Genomic DNA, 23,223 nt, shown 5'->3' with positions numbered 1-23,223 from the left:
AGTTATTTAATAACAGAAGTGTGAAGGCATAGAGTCCATCAGAGTTTAGAAGTAGGCTTCTGTGGGTTCACATTGATGTACAGTGGAGGTACTTTAAAATCACACTTATTCATATTAGAATCAACAGAACATCAAAGAAGAGAGAGAGAGAATGAAAGCAAATCTGGAAGAGCTCCAGAGCCAGCACGACACTAAGGTGGAAGAGAACTCAGTGCTGCAGCAGCGACTGGAAGAAAGCGAAGGAGAGCTCCGGAAAAACCTGGAGGAGTAAGTTCTGGGCCAAGAGTCTTGCATCCGAGGTAGCCAGAACCTTTGTGTCCATTTAATATGATTCAGCCTTCCAAATATTTATAGGAACTTCTGGTCCTTTCTCTTCTCCCTCTTAACCTTGTAAAATTGTGAAACTGGTGACGTGTAGACCGGTAGGCAGGAAGGTTAATAATTTTAAAATTCTTTGTATACCTTCAAGCATGTCTTGTAAAGTTTCAGCCCTTAGAGTGGATCTCATAAAAGATAAGCGAGAAGCAGGAGTACCAAGTAGTCATATCTAAAGACAGATTTTAAAGAACCTGGGCCCAGCCTACAGAAAGCACATATCATGTGACCCCCATAACCTCCCAGCTTGTGAATTTTGTCTTGAGTGGTGCTGGTCTCTGTGACCAGTGCTTATCCTTTTTTTGAGTCTGCAGAGAAGGAAAGTCAAGCCCAAGATGGCCCTGTCATTGTGTTCTATTAAAATCTGTGACAGGGGCAGGCCCAGTGGTGTGGCGGTTAAGTGCACACGTCCCGCTTCGGCGGCCCGGGGTTTGCTGGTTTGGATCCTGGGTGCGGACATGGTACCACTTGGCACGCCATGCCGTGGTAGGCGTCCCACATATAAAGTAGAGGAAGATGGGCATGGATGCTAGCTGAGGGCCAGTCTTCCTCAGCAAAAAGAGGAAGATTGGCAGTAGTTAGCTCAGGGCTAATCTTCCTCAAAAATAAATAAATAAATAAATAAAGTTAAAAAAAAAAATCTGTGACAAAAGGATCTGAAACTAAGGTCTGAAAATGTACATTGCTACGAAGCCCTGTGGATATGATGGAAGCCTTAAATGAAAGGTTAAGCAGGAGTGAAATCTAGAGGGAAATTCAAGAAAAACAAGACATTATGTAATAAAAGCATTTGATTGCCTTTGCAATTTTGATGGTGTAGTGTTTGCTTTTAAAATGTTTCTAGAGGTTAATTTCAGAAAAGAAGTTGGTAAGAAAAAAATCAGAAAATTTAGGGTAAATTAAAGACTTTACAAAATAAAAAGGTAGAATAGTTGTGAGTTTGGTTTAGAGCAGAAGTTGGCAGACTTTTTCTGTCTGATGGTAAATACTTTAGGGTTTGTGGGCCAATATGGTCTTTATCAGAACCACTGAATTCTGCCATTGTATGTTGCAAACGACCATAAGCAATACGTAAATGAGTAAGTATGTCTGTGTTCCAATAAAACTTTATTTATAAAGCAGACAGTGGGCCAGATCGGTCCATGGGCCATAATTTGCTGACTCTCCTGGTCTAGAGTCCTGAGGGGGTGGGAGGTGGGGAGTAGAGTGGCTTTAGTGAAAATTTTTATCAAAAATGTTATGTTCTTTTTGTTAATTCTTTATCTTTTATGTCTAAATTCTGGTACCCTATGGTCTCCTTTTGGGGAAAAAATGTCACCGTATAACCTTTCCCATTACACTGGTTTGAGTTCTCACTTGTCTTCTTGTTGGGCAAGTTAGACTGTAGACATGAGTTCTTACCTCGTGCCTTTTCTGGTTTGTCATTCCGTGTTCAGTGCAGGACAGAGAATGAGAGGCTTGTTCGGGCCTCAGATGACTCTGCTTGACCATCTGAAGGTCTGAAATCAGACTGGATGAAAATAAGCAGAGCCCAGGAGAGTCTCTCTGATGATCTTCCTTCCCTGCCAGGCTGTTCCAGGTGAAGATGGAACGGGAACAGCACCAGACTGAGATCAGAGATCTCCAGGACCAGCTCTCAGAAATGCATGATGAATTGGACAGTGCTAAACGATCCGAGGACAGGGAGAAGGGAGTTCTGATTGAGGTAAGAGGCTGTGGGGTTGGCGCCAAGAGAGGCCCCATCTGTCTGGAGAGGATGGGATGGTGCTGGGGTGTGTGTGGCGACTCAGTGCTAGAAGCCATGTTCTGTTTTATGCATTTGCTCCACCAGTGGTGCCTATGGCTGGATTATGTATGATCATCATATATAATAGTTTTTAAACATTGTCTTAGGAAAATTTTCAACCATACAGAAAAACAGAAAGAATAATACATTAATTCCCAAAGAGCCCCCAACAAAATCCAACAGTTGTCAACATTTTGCCATATTTACTCCATTTATTCACCTGTTCATCCATTCACCCTTCTATTTTTTTGTCCATCCATCTATTCTTTGCTGAACCATTTCCAACCAAATTATAGATAACACCGAGCCTCACTCCTAAATTCTTCAGCATGCATCTTTGAAAAATTAGGGAATTTTCTTATAACCGCAATACTGTTTTTACACCTAAAAAATTAATAATTCCTATAATATATAATATAACAATAATTCTAGTACCTGGTCGTTATTTAAAAGTTGCCAGTTGTCCCCCAAGTATATTTTATAGTTGTCCCCCCACCCCAGCCAGCCAGGATGCCATCGAGAATCTCACATTGCTTTCGTTGCTGTCTCTCCGAGTTCATTTATCTTGGTATATGGCCCTCCTCCATCCCCGACTTCGCTGTTCTTTTTCTTCCGTCCCATCTCTTCTGAAAAGACCAGACCAGTGCCCCACCTTCTGCATTATGGTGTCCATTACCTGGTCTCACTCTCCCTTGTATTTCTAGTAAATTTGAATAAAGATCTAAACACTAGTAGATTCAGGTTAAACTTTGGGCAAAAATAATTTGTAATTAGTGCTATTTATGGAAAAACGTTTTAAAGACATTAATGCCCATGCAGCACTTAGCAAAGGTTAAGTTTTTAAGTTTTTGTTTGTTTAAAGCCACCATAAGACTATATGCTCCAGGAGGCAGGGCTGGTGATAGCTGCTTAGCATTTTATCTGCAGCCGTTATCTGAGGGCCTGGGACATACAGCGCTCAGGAAATACTTGGTGGATGGTTGCATGGATGCATTATGGATGGATGGATGGATGAATGAATGAATGAATGAATGAATGTATTTGCAGTGTATACAGGCTGCCCATCTGGCTTCTGCCCCATCAGTATATCCCCTGTTGAATATTTAGCTCTTATCAAGCTGAGTCGGTGGATAAGGTTGACGCTTTCCTCTGCTTAGCAATGTTCATCATTATGGGGTTTCCTAAAGGCAATTATTATCTCTTCCCTGAATTAGATTACTATCCTGTTGAGGGAGTAGATGCACCCGATGAAATGATTAGAGAGCAAGAATAGGTTTCAAACATCTGCATTTTTTGTTGGGAATTAGTATAATCAAGGGTCAGGAAAAGACAGAACTTTCATCTCTACCGCACCCATTTTAAGATGTTTTGATCCTGGCTATAACATTATCATTACCTGTATTTTTGGCATAGTTTTGAAATTTAGTTCCTTGTAAGCTTTGGTTTGTAGGCACAGCCCCATAAATAAATGATACAATTTAGAACAGAGCAAAAAAAAAAAAAACCACAAAGAAATGAAGGTACCTTCTTAGTATTTAATTTTCATATTCTACTGCTTTTCCCCCAAGGGCTCGGGTGTTGTCTTTGTCCCTTTCGTGGGGTTAAAAGCTGCTGGCCACAAGTCCCTGTAAGTCTCAGCTGTCCACTGTTTTCTCACCCCCTTCCTTGTTTGGTTTAGAAGTAATTCCCCAGGAGGGATCTCAGTTCCTGCCCTTAGAACTTAGCCTCTCTCCTCCCCATGACTTGGCAGGAACGGAGAGCAGAGCCCTTGTGGCCACAGCATAGGAGTTCTCAGGAATTCGTTTTTCACACGGGCGGAGGGGACTCGTGTCTCTTCTCCCACATGACCTTCTTTCTGTCTCTGTTTAGCCCTTTTCTCCTGGAAAGCCCTTGGAGTTGTTCCTTACCACCTGGATTTTCTCTTTTTATCCAACGATTCCTTCAAACCACCACATTCATGGTAGTGTACTCCTTCTCATGGCTCTGCCTTCTTCTCAGGGCTCGGAGTTACAAAGATCAGGTACATTAGAATGGAGCTTTGAAAATATGTATATTATCACTAAAGTATTATTAAGACAACATAAAATGAAATTTTAAAGTGGGGGGTGGTGGAAACACATATTTTCCTAACACGGTAACAATGATTTTTCTCTCTGCATTTTTCCTTTGCTTCCCTATCTACCTGTCTATAGTTTAGGGACAATTGTAGGGTCCCTACAGCTTTGATACCTGCTTTTAGAAGTTAATTTGGGCCGGCCCGGTGGCATAGTGGTTAAATTTGCATGCTTGGCTTCAGCGGTCTGGGGTTCACGGGTTTGAATCCCAGGCACAGACCTACACACCGCTCATCAAACATGCTGTGGTGGCATCCCACGTACAAAATAGATGCAGACTGGCATAGATGTTAGCTCAGGGACAATCTTCCTCTCCCCAAAAAAAAAAATTGTCAGAAACATTTTTCCTTATTATACTCTATAGTCTTTATCTTTCATTTTTTAGAGAGATAAACCACAATATATTTAATTATCCTCCTATGTTTATTCTTTCTCTTTTTTTCAATTATGAAAAAGTGTGGTGCATGGTTTTTACATGTGTCCTTTTACTTCTTTAGAAAAATTTCCTAAGGATTAGTTCCCAGAAATGATGTCAGTGGACAGTTTTTGGCTTTCGATAAAAATATAACTTCATAAGCAAATTTAAATAGAAGGTAAAACTTTGCCATATTCTATGATTTCCCCATGTGGCACTTCATTGAGTCTAAGAGGGAAAGATATTATCTTAGCTACTGGAACATCTCGTAAATTGCTGGCTTTTCCCAATAACTGAAACCTATAATTGATACTTGCCCATTCCCCTTATGTCCTCTGTCCTTTTAGATTCTCTAGTTTAGCACATTTGACCTTGCTCTGTTTTTGTATCTCTCTCTTTTTCCTACTAGCCAGCTAATTCAAGAACATATTGTCTTTGCTTTTTCGCCTATCTCGTGCCTAGCACAGTGCCGCGCAACAGAGCAAATGAATAAATAAATTTCAGTATTTAAATTACTTTTAAAATTTCACCAATTTAGAAAAAGATTAATTCTGAAATGAGCCGTCTCTTCTTTGCCTCTTTAAACACTATATACTGAGCATATACGAACTGAACATAATTTAATTAAATAGTGTGTTGACTTATTCATGGCGGTAACGCAGATGAGGACCTGAGCCTCAGTTTTGGTGATGTGTTTTCAGGCAGAGGCTGATAAGGAGAGACACAGGAATGGGAAACGGCACATCTTTCCTTAAACGTTCCTGATGTTGCTGGCTTTCTGGTCATTTGCCTCATTGCTATAACAGGAACTATGTCATCCACGGCTGCTTTTCTGCAGAATGAGCTGGGGCACAGTTAGCTTCTCCATGCCAGAGTGGGTTTCTCGCCCTCTGGAAAATCATTGTTTTTATCAGGTTCTTTTGACTTGTCAGCAACATTTAAAACATGATCTATGGTTTGTATATCACTAATAAAGTAGACCCCATTTCCTTGTCACTTTCAATTTATTCTTCATATCTTAATAAAAAGTGGCCCAGGGGGCTCGGAAGACAGTTGTGGCCAAGTTTTCTCTGGCGTTTAGTTTAGAACAGACTCTTAATGAACATTAAACATTTCTGCTTTTGAGTGTTTGAAAAAGGTTGAAGGCCCTTTATTTTGTGAGGCCTGCACAATGCACAAGATTTTTCATAAAATCTCTGTTAATACTTCACGTTTTGTTAAATAACATCAGGCCCCTATATGGAATCAGTAAAGTGACATTAAGAGAGAATAGAATATTTTTTTTAAAAAAAGGAAGAAAGAAAGAAATAGTAGAAAATACCATGTTTTCTTAGGATAAGCCATATAATTGACCAATAATAGGATGACTTCGTTATTCTTAGTTAAACAATTGATGGTTCTGAATTTTTTTTTAACTGAAGTTACAAAATGATTATAGAACAAGTTTTTGGCTTCTTTGTCCATAAATGCATTTCCCTGCCTTCTGGGGGAAATGGGTAAACGTGAGATGTGGCTCTTCATGCCGTGACAGTGGCATTTTCCAATTACCAACCATTGTCTTTGATGGGAGCCTGCAGGGCTGACGGATGGGCCTCACTCCAGCAGGGGCTGGTGGTGGTTTATTCCCGGCATTTACCACAATGCAAGTATTTAAATATCAGTAAAATATTCCGTTTATGAAATTGTATTCATCTGAGGATAGACTGTGCTCAGAAATGAGGTCTCTAAAATAGTTTAAAAACTTCATTTGTAGCAATATTACTGAGCGTTAGACAAATTTTTATAAAAAACTAAAAAAAAAAATCATATTTCTCACCAACTGTGTTACACTATCTAGGCTATCCTTCCGGGTAAAAAAAAAATTACGTAGTTCTTTGTCAGCTAAATTTTTACTATAAAACTTTTTATTTGTCCTTTCTGTGAGTGTGGGGCAGAGATAGGGACCCCGTCGAACTTCTTGGGAGGCATTTATGCAGAAGAGGGTCTGGGTTAGGATTTTTCTCATTTTGATGTGGGATACCTGTGAGTAGGTGATGTGTGAAATGAAGCTTTCTGTGGGCAAATAAGTGACTGCTCTGGCCATTCTGGTGTGTCTGTCTCATTGCACCTGCCATCAGGATAGCCACTGGCTGCTGCTGATAATGGCCAGGTCTCAGAGCATCTTTACTTTTTCTTTCAACTTTCCTTCTTTCTTGTCTTCAGATTCTGATCATGTTTCTGTGCTTTAGTTTGAAGAGGTGGACCTCCTTACAGGCGCTTCTGGCCAAATACAATGCTCTGTTCTGTTTGCATCTAGAGACTGAGCACGGTGTAATTGCTTGCTCCTCAGCCCCTCTCGAGTGTGTAGTTTTCTTGTCAGGGCTGCAGAAGCTGTACAATGAAGCGAAGGGACATTGTATCCGATCTGGGTCTGAATCTTGGCTCCACCGCTTAGAAGCCATGCAATCTTAGGCGTGTTAGCATCTCAGAGCTCCAGTTTTTTTTCCGTTTATGAATGAGATTAATGATATTCATGTCCTTGGATTTTTAGCAGTGCTTAGCACAGTTCTTATTATGTACTAAATACCAAACACAGTCAACTTTTATAGCCTCCCTTGTCTCTCCCCACACATACATACACATTAGGTTTCTTTCTTCCGGCTGCTTTCATGTATGCAACTAGCCTGGATATGTATAGTTTTGAAAGCGCTGATTCTGAATGGCCAAGATTTTTCCTTGTTTTCCTTGATTGAAGTCTACGGAGAGGCATGTTTATTTCTAATGGATATTTCCTTATATTTCGAGGTTGATGTATTTTTTTCTCTCTTCTTTGGCTTGATATAATTGGCCGTAAAGCCAGTGAGGTGATGAAGTGAAGTTTTTGAAATCTCCTGCGCCTTTGATCTCTACTCTGGAAAACTTCAAGTACTACTGGGTGATATGGTGAGGGGTAATCTGATTGGATTTGTGCGACACAGTTCACTTACGCAACAACCCCAGCCACAGATAGCAGCACGTTGGTGTAGAATGGACCGTAAAACCTAGGTTCTTGACATGCATTGGTGGCAGTACACGAAAGACAACACAAAACACAGATATATCCTAGGAAAGATAAGTGTGGGAAGAGGAACTGCCTTATTGTCAAAACAATTGAGCAATGTGTGAGAGTAAGAACAGGAAACGGGTTATTAGAATCGCAGGGGCTGTTGTGAAGGGGCTGGCAGGGGCTCCAGGAAGACCTGCAGGAGTAGCCAGTAGCAACAGTGATGGGGGGACGGTTCTCTGATACTCCTTTTTTTCTTTTTAAAGATTGGCCCCTGAGCTAACAACTGTTGCCAATCTTCTTTTTTTCTTCTTCTTCTCCCCAAAGCCCCCCAGCACACGGTTGTATATTCTAGTTGTGAGTGCCTCTCTGGTTGTGCTATGTGGGATCCCGCCTCAGCACGGCCTGATGAGCAGTGCCATGTCCATGCCCAAGATCCAAACTGGCGAAACCCTGGGCCGCCAGAGCGAAGTGCGCAAACACAACCACTTGGCCACGGGGCCTACCCCTGATACTCCTTAAGGAGGGGCTGGGCAGCAGCAACAGCAGGCTGCCCTGTCCCTGTGGACAAATACTGGGACGGGGTATACTTAAGATTTGGTTATGTGTTCTGTGTTTGGTGCTTTGGAAGAGCCAGAGTTGCCCTAGTTCCCTAGATGAAGCTCTTGACTTTTCATCAGAGCTTGTCAGTGCCTGCTAGCTAGATTTTTGAAGGACTAAGTCTTGGTGTATGCAATGCAGCCCTACCCTGAGATTGCACAGGTTCCCCCGGTTTAATGGATGTGCATGTCCTAGAGAAAAGGAAAGGATTCCATTTTCAGGTATATGTCTTAAATCATGAACAGTTTCATCCCCTCTCTAGTGACACACTTGTTAAATGGAGAGTAACTTACCATCTCTGAGGCCTCGAGTCCCCAGGTGGCAGCCATTCCTCCAGTTCTCCAGGAGCTCCAAGAGAACAGGTTGTGTATTTACTTGGAAGCTACCTGTGAGAGAATAGACTAGTTTAGAATTCTGAGCTCTCCAGACTCTCACTGTACTCCACGTTAATTTATTTATATCCAGAACAGATATGCTCCCAATATCATGAAAAATATAATAAAACAGATCTATATCCTTCTTTTAAGGAGCTAACAGTCTAGCAGGAGAGAGAATAAAATAATGTAAATACGTGGACTGCAATGTAAAAATAGTATTAAGTGCTGCAAAAAGTACAGCTGAAGTGAGATGGATATTCAAGAAGGGAATTTAAGGAAGACTTCTTGGAGGAGGGTGTTTAGTGTCTGAGTCTTGAGAGATTTTCTGAAAGCAGAGAGAGGTGGGACTGAGAGGGAAGAAGGGCACTGCAGACAGAGGATGCTGTGTGGATGATGGCAGAGGCCGCAATAGATACTGGATTTGGGGAGCAGTTGAGTGGCTCTTGTGAACCACCTGGGCAGGAGGTGATGTGAGCGTAAACCAAGGAGGTGAGGGAAAGGGTCAAAGATGTTATAGAACTATAACTAACTGGTTGTGAGAGACAAAGAGAGAGGTCAACTTTGCTGCCAAGTTCCTGAGCTTGTGAGCTTCTGAGCAGATGATGCTGTTCACAAGAATAATGAACAGAGGAAGAGGAAAGGAAGGAGCATGATGAATTCACTGAAGAATATGAACCTACTGAATCTGGAATGCCCATGGGACATCCTGATGGATGTGTCTAGCAGGTCATTGAAAGAGCAGGTCTGAACTCAGATAAGGGTTGGAGGTAAAGGTTTGGGAGTTATTCAGGTAGAATGAATAGTTGGAAAAAAAGTAGATGAGCTTGCCAAAAAAGAATAAAGAATGCAAAGTTGCATTCTTGGGGATCATCTTAGCTTTTGGGAAGAGAGAGAAAAGCCAGAAAAGATTGTCATGGAAAAAGTGGCCTGAGGGAAGAGAACAGGAGAGTGTGGTGTCCTTGAACTTCAAGGCAAAGGAGAATTTTAAGGAGATAGGTGAGGAGATCAAAGAGGGGTCAACAGAGGTGAGGACTGAGAAGCAGTCATTGCATGTGGTCATTAGGAGGCCTCTGTGACCTTGGAGGGGCAGTCTTAGGAGAATAGGAACAAAAGCTATCTAGCAAGAGATTAAGGAGTGAATGGGTGGCCAAGAAGTAGAGGCAGTGAACAGAAATGATACTTTCAAAGAGTTTGGTGGTAAAGCTTGTCTCTCTTTTTTTTTTTTTTTTAATTAATGTTATGATAGATTACAACCTTGTGAGATTTCAGTTGTACATTTTTGTTAGTCATGTTGTGGGTACACCACTTCCCCCTTTGTGCCCTCCCCCCACCCCCCCTTTTCCCTGGTAACCACCGATCAGATCTCCTTATCAATATACTAACTTCCACCTATGAGTGGAGTCATATAGAGTTCGTCTTTCTCTGACTGGCTTATTTCGCTTAACATAATACCCTCGAGGTCCATCCACGTTGTTGTGAATGGGCCAATTTTGTCTTTTTTTTATGGCTGAGTAGTATTCCATTGTGTATATATACCACATCTTCTTTATCCAGTCATCAGTTTCTGGGCATGTAGGTTGGTTCCACGTCTTGGCTATTGTAAATAATGCTGCGATGAACATAGGGGTGCAACGGACTCTTGAGATTTCTGATTTCAGGTTCTTAGGATAGATACCCAGTAATGGGATGGCTGGGTCATAGGGTATTTCTATTTTTAACTTTTTGAGAAATCCCCATACTGTTTTCTCATACACTGTTGGTGGGAATGCAAACTGGTACAGCCACTATGGAAAGCTGGTCTCTTTTTTTGCCCTTGACTCAGCATTCTTGTGCCCTGAGTGAAAGAACATAGATTCAAGGAAATGGAAAAGAACAAAATGTCAGAGAAAATAAAGATAACTGATAGAGAAAAGACTTGGAGCAGGCTGGCAAGGGACGGCTCATTGTCTGTGATGTGGTTTCGGGTGGGGAGAAGGCCTGGAGTGCAGAGAAGAGCCAGGGTGGAGAGGAAGCTGAGGCAGTCATGCCCAAGTCCCAGCCAAGTGTGAGGGAAGGGCGCCTGCAGGAGAGGGCGAGTCCCGAGCTTGAGGAGAGCTGAGCAGGTTTCGGACGAGGATGGCGAAGTAAAAAGAATGCTGAGCTTTTGGCAGGACATACTTGGGTTTAGGTAATGCGATTTGTAGTGGAACTTGTTGCCCCAGTTTTGTGACTTTCCTTATGAACTCTTGGCAGTTAAGAAGGAGAAAATGTGAATATTATGCCCTGCTCAGATGGACAAGTGCGATAGAAAGAGAATAGGACAGAGTCATCCCGAGTACTAGGATCATGGGTTAAGGGTTTGACCACATGCAGGGTTCCAGGGGCGTGTGAAGTACGCAAGGCCAGCAAGTGGGCATGTCCCTCATGACGCAGCAGCACGTAAAGGCCAAGAGCAAGGGCAACAGACCTTTGCACAGAAATGAAATGAGATGGAAAAACCAGACATGTCTCCTCAAAGCAATGAAAGTTACATCAATTTCCCTTTTCTCCCTCAAATTAAATCAAATCTCAGAAGAGCTAAGGCAGACAAATCAAGGGGAATGATGGCCTCTGAGGAGTGAAAGGGGAGAGGAAGAGATGGTCTAAATGGGGAGCAGTGTGAGGAAGGAGAGAGTGGGGAGGACGGGTGAGAGCAGGGCCGTGTGTCTGGGTGGCCACGCTGGAGAGGAGGTGAGGGCTGCTGTCGGACCCTCATCTTCCCTGTCCACGTTTCCTTTCTCTAGGAACTCTTACAGGCCAAACAGGATCTTCAGGATCTGCTCATTGCCAAAGAGGAGCAGGAAGACCTCTTGAGAAAGAGGGAGCGTGAACTCACTGCCCTGAAGGGAGCCCTGAAAGAAGAGGTTTCCAGCCACGACCAGGAGATGGACAAACTGAAGGAGCAGTATGACGCCGAGCTGCAGGCCCTGAGGGAGAGTGTGGAGGAAGCAACTAAGGTGAGTCAACCGAACTGGCCAGTCAGACCGTAGAGGGCGTTGGGATGGGGCAGGAGCATCTGGCTGGGGAACAGATGGCAGGATAGGACCACCTCTCCCACACCGCTGCCAGTTGTTTCTCTTCTTTTTCGTTACAGAGTCCAACTCGGTTTCATCAGATCATTGACAAAGAGTTTGTTCACAAGGAATAAGCTCAACAGTTCTGCAGTTGACCATTTTAAGTCTATAAACTGAAAAATTGTTAAGGACATTAGTTAAATGTTATTGCGTTGTATGGCGTTGTATGGCTTTGCTAACGGGTTAGGATTGCAGACAGGATCCAAATTTCTGGACTCCTTCACCCTTGCCCTAGCTTATTCTTTCTGACTTGTGAAGCCTTTTGTTAGACAATTCAGGTTCTTTTCTCAGCAAAGTTACAAGAGGGTTAATTGGCTGACTTGCCCAAACTCTTGCAAGATAATTTTTCTCTTAATTGGATTCTTGGCTCAGATGAAGAGATTCTAAATTCTGTGGAAGTCTTTTGGTGTGGGCTTCCTGTTGGCTGTTGAAGAAGAGAAAAGCAATGTTTTGAAGGGGGAAATGCTTTGAAATATCATGCCATCTTTAGGGAAAGAGGGGAATTACAAAGTATAAATTTTTTGGAGTCTCTGCAATATATAGGTTAAAGATGATAAAGAAGGAAATCTTGCTATTATTCGTTTATTCTGTGATGATGACAGTGACAGCTCAGAGCTAGTGCCCTCTCTCTCTTAAGCTCCATCATGATTCACTGATTTTCAATTATGGCATGGTAATTGCAAATGACAAGAAGTGAAAGATGGGTTTGTTTGTTATAACAATAAAAAGTCTGGGAAATAGTCTGTTTGGGGTTATTATAACTGAGACAGTGGAAAAAAAAATCCCTTTGTTGATTCGCCTATCTTAGCTTTTTTTGAGGTTTGGTTTAGTTTAAGGGAGAAAAGCGAAACGTTTGATTTTCACTGTTTTGGGGAGACATGTCTGTTTTTTCCGTCTCATTTCCTTTTTTTGTCCTTGCTATTGGCCTTTTGTGCTGTTGCGTCATCATGTACCTGCCAGTAGACTATGGAGTAAAATGATTCTTCTCTGGACCCGTCGTGTCTTTATCGCCTTCAGACCTTGCATCAAAGCTCGAGTTAACATGGTATGGACATCGAAGGGTAGTCGAGGATTGTGTTTAGGCATGTTTATAGTGATTTGACAATAAGCAAAATTAAGCTAGTACCACACGTGAGACTTAAATAACTCTCTTGGCTCCCCGTTGCCCCACGCTTAAAGTTAACATTGTTAGCATGCTAGGCAATAGACCCCCTTTTCTGCCTAACCCTGTGTCCAGAAAACTCCACGTTTTTTTAGTCCTCTTACCTCTTTTCACATGTAGAGTGACTTCTTTCCACTTTTCTACATGACCAACCTCTTCTCATCCTTCAAGACCCTCCCCAGATATCCTCTCTTCTGTGAAGGTGCCCTAGCTAGGTACCTCCACTTCCCTTGGTGGAATTAGTCGCATCCTCCTTAAGGTTTCTGTTGCACCCTGCTTGTTTCCCTGCTGTAGTTTATATCGTACCATGTTGTAATTTATCATCCCATCTGCCAACTCCAGTCGACTCTGAGCTTCTTAACCACAAGGGCCAGTTTTGTCCCTTTTCTTTTCCTGGAGTGGGTGTGGCTAACTCAAGCACCTTGAGGGCCAGTCAGGGACATAAATGAGTGAAGTTCTGGCTGTTGTTGAGGTGGCAGTAGGGCATGGTGCGGACTGCGGCAAGCTGGAAAGTGTGTCCTTTGCTGCAGGGTCAGTTGCATCTCTTTTGTAGCTGAAAGTTGCCAGTGAAGGAATGCTGACCCCTGTTGCTAGAGCTCTCAATTTTTTTTTTTTTTTTGAGGAAGATTAGCCCTGAGCTAACTACTGCCAATCCTCCTTTTTCTGAGGAATGCTGGCCCTGAGCTCACATCCGTGCCCATCTTCCTCTACTTTATATGTGGGATGCCTACCACGGCATGGCGGGCCATGCAGTGCCATGTCCGCACCCGGGATCCAAACTGGCAAACCCCAGGCCACCGAGAAGCGGAATGTGTGAACTTAACCACTGTGCCACCAGGCCAGCTCCTGAGCTCTCAATTTTTAGAGAAGCCAGATATATGGATGTTGCCGTGAGATCTCCTGACTTTTAAGCATTGCTTGAAATTAAAAAAAAAAAAAAACAATCACATAGACCAAACGCGACCCATCTGCACTCGACAATGTGTGATCTTTGTCCCCTAAGCTTAGCTTAGCACAGTGCCTGGCACACAGTCACACCTGTGCAGTGTCTGATGCATGGAAGTAAGTGGAGGACAGATTCCCTCCCCACTGGATTGTCAGTCCCTGCTGTGCGGTTCTTACTGGATTTTCTCCGATGGTGATGGGGAAGTCTTTTAGGAAACTCTGCTATTATTCTGTGAATTTCTGTGCTTTACTTTTGAGTTCCCCTGCAGTTTCTTCAAGGGGATCATGATTGTGTTTTTGCACTTTGTTAGCTTTTGCTTCTGAAAGTGAATGCTGAACAAATGTGATAGAATCAGATTTAATGGAAAAAATTCTGTCAGTGTAGCAGATGGATGCTGCCGTTGTGTTACATCATTTACAGGTTGGTATTATTTAATAGAATTTTAAGACTAGTCTATTAAGTACTGGAGGAGACTGAATTAAATATAATTTTTTAATTCGGTTCAAAGTGTTTCTTAAATTTATGCACTAGCCTTTAGTCTGTTCCTGTCCCAGGAAAGGACCCATCCACCCACCACTGTGGCTAAAAGCTGACATTTCTCAAAGGAACTACATTGCATTCAAAAGTTCATTTCCTTGGTGAGTCTTAGAAGGCAGTCCAACCTCCTGTCATCAGTCTTTCTAATTTTTGCCACTGCCCCAGGGCCAAAAACCCCTAAAGTGCTATTTTCTCATTGTCGAATAACAAATATTTCACCCTGGCCTGCGCTTGAGTACTAAAAGTTTTCAATTTCTAAAACATTTGGTAAAAACTGTCAAAGTATATTAAGAGCAGTTTACAGGAATTCCAAACACTTAAGCTGTAAAAGTGGTGTTTATAGACCCAAACAGCCATACCTTTTTAAGAACAGATAGCTCGACAGATGAGAATTCCCGAACACCTTGGTTATGTGGGGTTTCCTCGAGCTCAGGGCGGACTGCACCTCTCCCACCAAGCAGGCGTGGGTTGGGGGGTTGGGTGAGCTCCTTCTTCCCTTCCCGTAGAGAAATGGATCTTCCCAGTCTGTCAGAAAGGGGAGTCTATCTATCAAACATTCTTTGCAAGGACTGTGAAATACTTTGACACCTTATTTCATAACATACTTTTTTCTGTGTCACATCCTTTTATACTCTTTCTAGTTTTGAAAAGGAAATGTCTTTCTCCTTGGGTTGGTGGCAGAGGCTGGAATTCTTGTGAAGAAATGGACAGTCAATGGTGATGTGAGTGACCGCTGTCTGGGTGTGAATGAAGAGCGCCCACGGCCGTTAGCTTCTCTTTCTCATCCCTGCCGCTTCCTGTCGCCAACTCTTATGCAAAAGAGAAGTGCAGACACTCTACTGTTTTCAGATTTCTCAGAGAGTAGGCTCAGCTCACATTCCAGGTCCTCTAGGAACATTCCTAGTTCCCTTTTAAACCTTACAGTTTCCAGGGACCTGGTATATTGGAAATGTTGTTTTTGGTTTCCCTTCCCTGTCATACTAAGGACTGTTGTCATTTTCCACTCATCATCCTCAATGGCCTTGGCCCTTAGTACGTATTCAGTAAACCTTTGTGGATCAGAGAGATGAAGAGACAAAGGGGAGATGCCCTTTGAGTCCCAACAATCCCAAGACCAGGCATTAGACTGTTTTGGGGCCTCATTTATGAATTAAATTTTTTTCTCATGAAATTAACAAATCTTGTCTGTTGGGAGCAGTAGCATAGTATTTATGTTAATCTTGGAAGGACTAATTTTGTGTCTAAAAGTTGCAGGTATTTTGAGGATGATAAAAGAGCCGCTTTTATTTTTGTATTGGGTGATATGACTTCTGGACCATTAGGTGTTTTCGGAGTGCCCAACGTATAACAGTTAGGCAACAAATATGTCTTAAATGGATGGGTGAGGGAGAAGAGGAGGGAGGATGAAGATGTGTGAGATACTCTTGCCATCCTTCACTTCTCCATTTGTACTGTTTTTAAATACAGCATTTATTGGGGCCAGCCCTGTGGCTGAGTGGTTAAGTTCGCACGCTCTGCTTCCGCAGCCCGGGGTTTCACCGGTTGGAATCCTGGGCCCAGACATGGCGCCTCTCCTCGGGTCACGCTGAGGCAGCATCCCACATGCCACAACTAGAAGGACCCACAACTAACATATGCAACTATGTCCTGGGGAGCTTTGGGGAGAAAAAGAAAAAAAAGTAAATAAATACGGCATTTATTAATTTACTTACTGAATAATTGCCAAGCGCAATTGCCAAGTGCAAGGTATTGTGCTCAGTTCTGTGAGTGTTATGAAGATCAGTCAGATAGAATGTATCTTCCAGAAGATTGAAGGGGAAATGAGTAGCGCTCAAGCTGATTACAGTTTGTTGTTGTTAGTGCCACTGAGTTGATTCTGGCTCCTAGCAGCCCTGTGTACAGCAGAGGGGAACCCTGCCTGGGCTTTTTGCGCCATCCTTTCACCTTCCAGCACTGTATCAGCCAATGCTCCGCTGCTATTCGTAGGGTTTTCATGGCCATTTTTTCGTGGATGTGGGTGGTCGGGTCCTTCTTCCTAGTCTGTCTTAGTCTGGAAGTTCTACTGAAACCTGTCCACCGTGAGTGACCCTGCTGGTATTTGAAATACCAAGGGCATAGCTTTCAGCATCACAGCACCACACAGCCTCCAAAGTATGACAACTGACACACGGGTGGTGTGGTTTCCTGACCAGGAAACAAACCTGGGCCGCAGGGGTGAGAGCATGGACTCTTAATCTCTATACCACAGGGCTGACTGATTACAGGGCAGGACAGAGTAAATGCCTCAGGTGCAGTGGAGATAAAGTGCTGTAGGAGATGCTTGTGTTTGGGAGGGGGGGCTGGTGGCAATCAGGAAAGGTTTCATGGAGGGGGCAGTATTTAGGTTGGGCTGTGAAAGGTGAGTGGTATTTGGACATGTGAGCATGGAGGCTGAGGACGTTTTAGGTACAAGCAACACTTTGTAGGTGGGAAAGTGAGATGTGTGTCTGGGCTGGAACCTTGTGGAGCAATAGAAGTTAAATGCTACAGAGTAAAAGAGACTTTTAAGAGGCAGGGACCCAAATGCAATGGATGGACTTTGTTTGGGTCCCAATGCAAACAAACAAATTATAAAAAACAAAAAAATATTTGAAATCATGGGGACATTTAAACACTGTCTATTAAAGGGTATTAAGAAATAATGTAAACAGATTTTTTAGGAGTGATAATAGTATTATTGTTTTAAAGGGTCTTTATCATTTAAAGAAGCGAACTGAGGGATTTGTGGGTGAGACTATAGGCTATCTGGGATTTGCTTTAAAATAATCAACTTTGGGGAGAGAGTGGGCGGGGGCGTAGATGAAACAAGGTTAGCTATATGTTGATAAGTGTTAAAGCTGGATGATGGGTAAGTAAAAGTTAATTATACTCTTCTCTTTATTTTTGCTGATGTTTGTTTGAAATTTTTTTATAATAAAAAGGTTTTTTTGGGGGCCAGCCAGGTGGTGCAACGGTTAACTGCACACATTCTGCTTTGGCAGCCCAGGGTTTGGCGGTTCGGATCCTGGGTGTGGACATGGCACCGCTTGGCAAGCCGTGCTGTGGTAGGCATCCCACATATAAAGTAGAGGGACATGGGCATGGATGTGAGCTCAGGGCCAGTCTTCCTCAGCAAAAAGAGGAGGATTGGCAGCGGATTTTAGCTCAGGGCTAATCTTCCTCAAAAAAAAAATAGATAAAAAGGTTTTTTTTTTAAGAACAAGACAAAGAGGTTTAAGATAGAAAAGGTGGAGTGAGATTGTGAAGACTGTGTGAATACCATAATGCCGTGACAGAAGAGTGGTTTTTTGATTGGCGAGAGAGCATTTATGTTTTTTATTAGGGACCTGGTAGGGACGTATCTTTGTAGTGGTGTGACCTGGAGGGAGGAGAGGTTAGAAATTGTAAGAATGGTTCAAAATAAGGAGTGAGGAGGATTGAGCCTCAGGTGGGGCTGAGGAGAGGCAGGACAAACAGGAGAGACCCCACCGGGAGCGTGATGGTGATGGGGTGAGGGGGCGAGAGGAGGCAAAACCAAGCCCAAGGCATTGCCTCTGGGTGGCTGGAAGGGGGCCTTGCTGGGAGTGGGAAGGTTCCAGTGGGGCCTCTGGGGGCAGGTGGTTAGCGAGAGGGTGGGCGGCCCTGTCGTTGGGTGGGGTGATGAGCAAGTCCACGAGGGTGGCGAGACACTGCTGGGGGACTGTGACAAGACAGAAGAAAAAGGGGGCTTCGGATAGAAGAGGAGGACACGGATGCAGAGCCCTAAAGAGAAGCAGACAGGTCCAGTAATAGGAAAGCAAGGGGAAGAGTATTGTGTTTGCCCTAGTTAATGATATTCTTGGGAAACTTCTATAAGTAGCCTGCTTTTGCATTATGTGTTTATATACTGGGTCTCTGACCTTTTATATTGTTCTCCTCCTAGTGTAAATTCTTTCTAATGTTACCCATGTTTTATATTCTATAACCTTTATAGAAATTTTATTCAGGGGCCGGCCCCATGGCTGAGTGGTTAAGTTCATGCACTCCGCTTCGCCAGCCCGGGGTTTCGCCAGTTCGAATCCTGGGCACCGACATGGCACCGCTCATCAGGCCATGCTGAGGCGGCGTCCCACATGCCACAAGTAGAAGGACCTACAACTAAAATATACAACTATGTGCCGGGGGGCTTTGGGGAGAAAAAGGAAAAATAAAATTTAAAAAAAAAAAAAAGTAATTTTATTCAAATTCAATAATATTGAAACTTTTTTCCCTCCAAAGCTGTCCTCAAATTATGGCTCTGTGTTTGTGTTTTACCCAACAATTTAGAAGTGTCACTCAGTCTTATAAAAATGAATATGTGCTTTGGTGCCCCTTTCCCACATCACTTCTAGACTTTTCCTTCCCTCTTTCCTACCAATCTGTGAACGGTTTCTTTCAAAGCATAAGGTCAACAGAGGGTCAGATGGTAGAAGCAGTGCTAATCTCAGGATCAATGGAGCTGCCTCACTTAAGACAGGGCTAATTCAGTGTAAAATCTCATTTCTGTCTTATCAGAGGGCACTGGGTTAGCAAGGGAAACTGTAGAAAACCCTTGTTTCTTCAGCTTTTTAACTTCAAATAATCAACTTACTCCTAATGACAACTGTTGAGAGCGAGCTGGAGAAGAGTAGAGTTTGCAATCAGGTGCCCAGGTAAAGGAAAAGATGTCTTTTCCGCAGACTCAAGAGTGCCTAGAGTGGCACAGAACTTTCTATCAGCAAAAGTAAGACGGGAAAAATTCAAGGTTAAAAATGGTTTCCTTCCTTTCATCTTTTTCTCTCTGTTTTTTTTTGCCTCCCAGACATACTGTTTTAATAATTACACCTTTTAATATTTGCATCACTCTTCTGTCTCTGTGTTGATTAGAAAGCAGCTAAATAAGAGGCCTGGTGTGACGTCCTAGGATTCCTTTTGAGCCCTCCATCAAAGCCCTAGTCACGCCCCCTCCCTGCTGTGACTCTGATCCACATGGGTCCTGATGAGCCTCTTAGGGGGCCTTGGTGACCCATAAACAGGACATCCCTGCACTTCACTCTGGTGTCTTTTTTTTTTTTTTTTTGCTGAGGAAGACTAGCCCTGAGCTAACATCTGTTGCCAATCTTCCTCTTTTTCCTTGAGGAAGATTAGCCCGGAGCTAACATCTGTGCCAGTCTTCTATTTTGTATGTGGGTTGGCTCCACAGCATGGCTGACAAGTGTTGTAGGTCTGCGCCCGGGATCTGAACCTATGAACCTGGGCCACTGAAGGGGGGAGTGTGCTGAACTTAACCACTAGGTCACAGTGCTGGCCCCGACTCCTAGTGTCTTAATCGAGCTGCCAAAGTCACTTGCTGTGGGTTGGGGAGGACAGAGTAAGAGTTGTAGATGTGCTGATTCATTTTCATCAGATGTTCGAGCGTGTTTCACCAGGGCCCATCTCTGAGGATACAAAGGCAGGCAACCCGTGGTCTCAGGGTTACAGTCTCTTGGGGAGAAAGATGTGCAGATAAAAAGACGATGAGTTATGGGTGCTATGCTTGAGGCGTGTGCAGGGTAGGAAGTCCTTACCGCTCTAGATGGTAAAATTTGGGAGAGAAATAGCGCATCCGTCCTGTGACTTGAAACCCTGTGTCTTTTATGTACTAACTACTTGAGAATTAGAAATGAAAAAGATGCTTCCTTTCCCCAGGACCCCTCTAGGAGTTTCTGGATGTTAGCGGACCTGGAACCTGTTGCCTTTCACCCAACTCCTTTTAGTAAACTCAGAGGTAACAGTTAGAATTGCTGGAAAGTTAAAGTTGTCTAAATGCCAGAGAGAGAAGGAATGCTGACCTGGGGGATGAGTTAAAATAGATTTCACTTATTAAAAAATCAGTGAGATCCCAGTTGCAGTTAAGATTTCCGGAAGGTAGGACCTCATCAAATGAAATAGTTACATGGGGGCCTTCTGCCTTTCCTGGTTGGGGTGACAGCATTAAAGGGGCTCTCGTTTGGGGTCTGCTGGCCTGACGTTAGGTGCGTGGCTTTAGCTGCTGCTGTCCTGTGGAGAGCGTGTTGGCCTCAGCATCACAGTGCAGGAGAAAGAGCTAGTGGTGGGCGGCGTTAGAAGCTTCCTCATGCAGGTACAGGCGGGACATTTGGCAGTTTTCACCAACAGTATCTTGAGGCCTCCTGAGTGCGATTAAGGAGGAGGGTGTTTTCCCACAGCTCCAATGGGAGGAGTGGAGCAGGGCACTCAGATGCACAGAGCACAGATGACCCAGAAAACCACAGCCAATTCACATGCAGTGTGAAGAGAAAGTGTGGAAACTTAATTGGGTAGAGAAACGGGGTAAAAACCCTGCTCCCTGCCTCCATGCGGCCTGGTCTACAAGGCTTGCTGTCTGTGCCTTCCTGACTCAGGCTTTAAGCTGCTGGGGGGAGGGAGGAGAGCTCTTCTGGTTTCCCGCCTGTACTGAGGAGTGACCGGGGAGGAGGCGTAAATAGCTCAGGAGACTCGACGTTAATTAGTCAGCGTCGCCTCCTAACCTTCAGGAATGGATTGTTGGTACAGTTTTTGGAATCTCCATTCAGTAACTAGTTCATTCATAGTCACTAATTAATTAAGCGAATGTCTGTCGGGCATTTCATTTATGCCAGGCACTGTGCTAGGTTGTGGGAACAAGATGGACAAAAAGCGCGAGGCAGACATTTTCAGTTAATCGCTTGTGTAAATGTGAAATTCTGTTGTGATAAGTGCTTTGAGAGGGAAGGAAGGAAGGGAAGCTTCCTCGAGGAAGATGAGGATGGAGATCTGAAGGATGAATAGGAATTAACCAGATTTTTGAAAGACCTCCCAGAATGTTCCAGGCAGAGGAAACAGCCTGTGCAAAGGGCTATGGCAGGAGGGAGCTTGGTCTACTCAAAGTGTTGCATGAAGGCCAGTGAGCTGGGCTGTGAAGGGCAGTGGAAGGTCTGGTGTGAGATGTAGTAGAGAGGAAAGTAGGGACCAGCTCATGCACGCCTGTGCGGCACATCTTAAGGATTTTGTTCTTTTTCCTAAGAGCAATGGAAATCATGAAAGACTCTTAAACAGAGTGTGTGTATGTGTATGTGTGTGTGTGTTTGTGTGTGTGACACAAGCAGATTCCTTCTGTGAAAAGGAGTCTGCTCTGGTCTTTACAAGAGAGATGGAATGCCCCGGGATGGTTTCTTCATGCTGCCACTTAGAATGGCGGCACGGGCTCTCTGAGGTCTCTTCAGTGATGCAGTTCCACTTTTAATGGAATTATTGCCTGTCCCTCTCTCTGGTGTAGGGCAGAACGGGAAGAGAGCAGGGTTATCAAGGGCCCCTTTTGTTTGTGAGGTTTGGTCTTTGCCAAGTGCTGGTTGCCTGAATCTGTAAACTGTGTCCCTGAGCAAGTGGATGAGGGTGGATAGGAATCATGGATGACGGAAAAGTTTGGTATGTTGTGGGGAGGTTTGTAGGGAGAAAGTTTTCACTTGTTTCTTGTCTAATAAGGCCGTTATCATATCTCAGTGCTGGAAATACCTTTAAACATTTATAGAAGTAGAGACAACAACCTAGTGGAGTGCTTACCTATCTCCCCAAATGGAATGAATGTTCTGAGATTTCTGAACCATCCACGGACACTACCCACAGCCCAAGACTGTGAGCAAGGCAGGAGTGGTGGCCACTCACTGAGGACCAGTATCTAGATGCATTGCTGGGTGTGGACGTGGTTAACCCACAGAACTGGGCAGTGTAATGAGAGCGGCTGTTTTAAACAACAAGGACAATGTAGCCACTATAATATTGCAAATAGTTGAATCTTTAACAATCGAAAGGAAAAATGCTTTAATTTGGTCAGAAATCCTGCTCAATCTGTATTATATTTTCTCTAATCCTCTATACTCTCTCTGATCCTCTAAACTCTGCCTGATTAATATTTTTTCTAAAATCTTGCCAAGATCATTAAGTAGATTTCTACTTGGTGGAAAAATTTGGCACTATTATTTGATCACTTTAAGCAGAAAATGGAACTTGTCATAAGCTCTAAATCCATTAGATAAGAAGCAGTGTGGAAACAGAAATATCTACAATGTCAAAGCACATCAAGATATGTAAGGTAGTATTGTGGCCAGCCTCTGACGTGGCCCTCAGGGATCTGTGCTTCCTAATACTCTTGTTCCTTTGCAGTCGTTTCCCATGTTGAATAGGGCTGATTTGTGTGACCAGTAGGAAATGGTGGAGTGTGCCTTCCAAGGCTGGGTCATAAAAGACATTGTGCTTCCTCCTCCTTCCTCTTGGATTGCTTGCTCTGGGGGAAGGCAGCTGCCATGTTGTGAGGGTCCTCAAGCAGCCTGTGGGAAGTCCCATGTGGTGAGATCCTGAGGCCTCCCATCAACAGCCATGTGAGTGCACCATCTTGGAAGTGGATCCTCCAGCCCCACTCGTGCCTTCAGATGACTGCAGCCTTTGCCAACATCTTGACTATGATCTCATCAGAGACTCTGAGCCAGAACTACCCAACTAAGTCACTTCTGGATTCTTTACCTTCAGAAACTCTGTGAGATAAGACATGGTTACTGTTATTTCAGGCTGCTGAGTTTGGGGGCAATTTGTTATGCAGCAGTAGATAACTAATACAGCATTTTGACAAAGCCATCTCTTTTATGCCCCATTTCCTGATAGCTGTCGACTCCGGCAGAACCACAGCATCCTTCCACAACTTGGTCTAGTCCTTGTATTGCTGGACTATGCCTGTAATTGATAATGCCATTCTCCCCATCTTGAAGGAGGG

General features: G+C 43.6%; 1 protein-coding gene across 5 annotated transcripts in view; it reads left to right on the top strand.

Annotated features, from left to right (window-relative positions):
* Positions 1–23,223, top strand: part of CGNL1 (cingulin like 1) — a 153,379-nt gene that overhangs the window by 62,542 nt on the left and 67,614 nt on the right. For 4 of the 5 annotated variants that reach the window (XR_011439985.1, XM_070270975.1, XM_070270979.1 and 1 more), the window contains 3 exons: positions 119–267; positions 1,945–2,080; positions 11,452–11,664. Coding sequence is in view for 4 of the 5 variants with exons in the window: in XM_070270975.1 (XP_070127076.1) it covers positions 119–267; positions 1,945–2,080; positions 11,452–11,664 (498 nt within the window). In the remaining variant the exon portion in view is untranslated. The remainder of the gene's footprint in view (positions 1–118; positions 268–1,944; positions 2,081–11,451; positions 11,665–23,223) is intronic. The other variant, XM_070270989.1, reaches the window with a different exon arrangement.

This window comes from Equus caballus, chromosome 1, assembly GCF_041296265.1.
Source record: "Equus caballus isolate H_3958 breed thoroughbred chromosome 1, TB-T2T, whole genome shotgun sequence".
NCBI classification, from domain to species: domain Eukaryota; kingdom Metazoa; phylum Chordata; class Mammalia; order Perissodactyla; family Equidae; genus Equus; species Equus caballus.
Note: the sequence above shows the minus strand (reverse complement) of the source record. Positions and strands in the feature narration are given on the sequence as shown.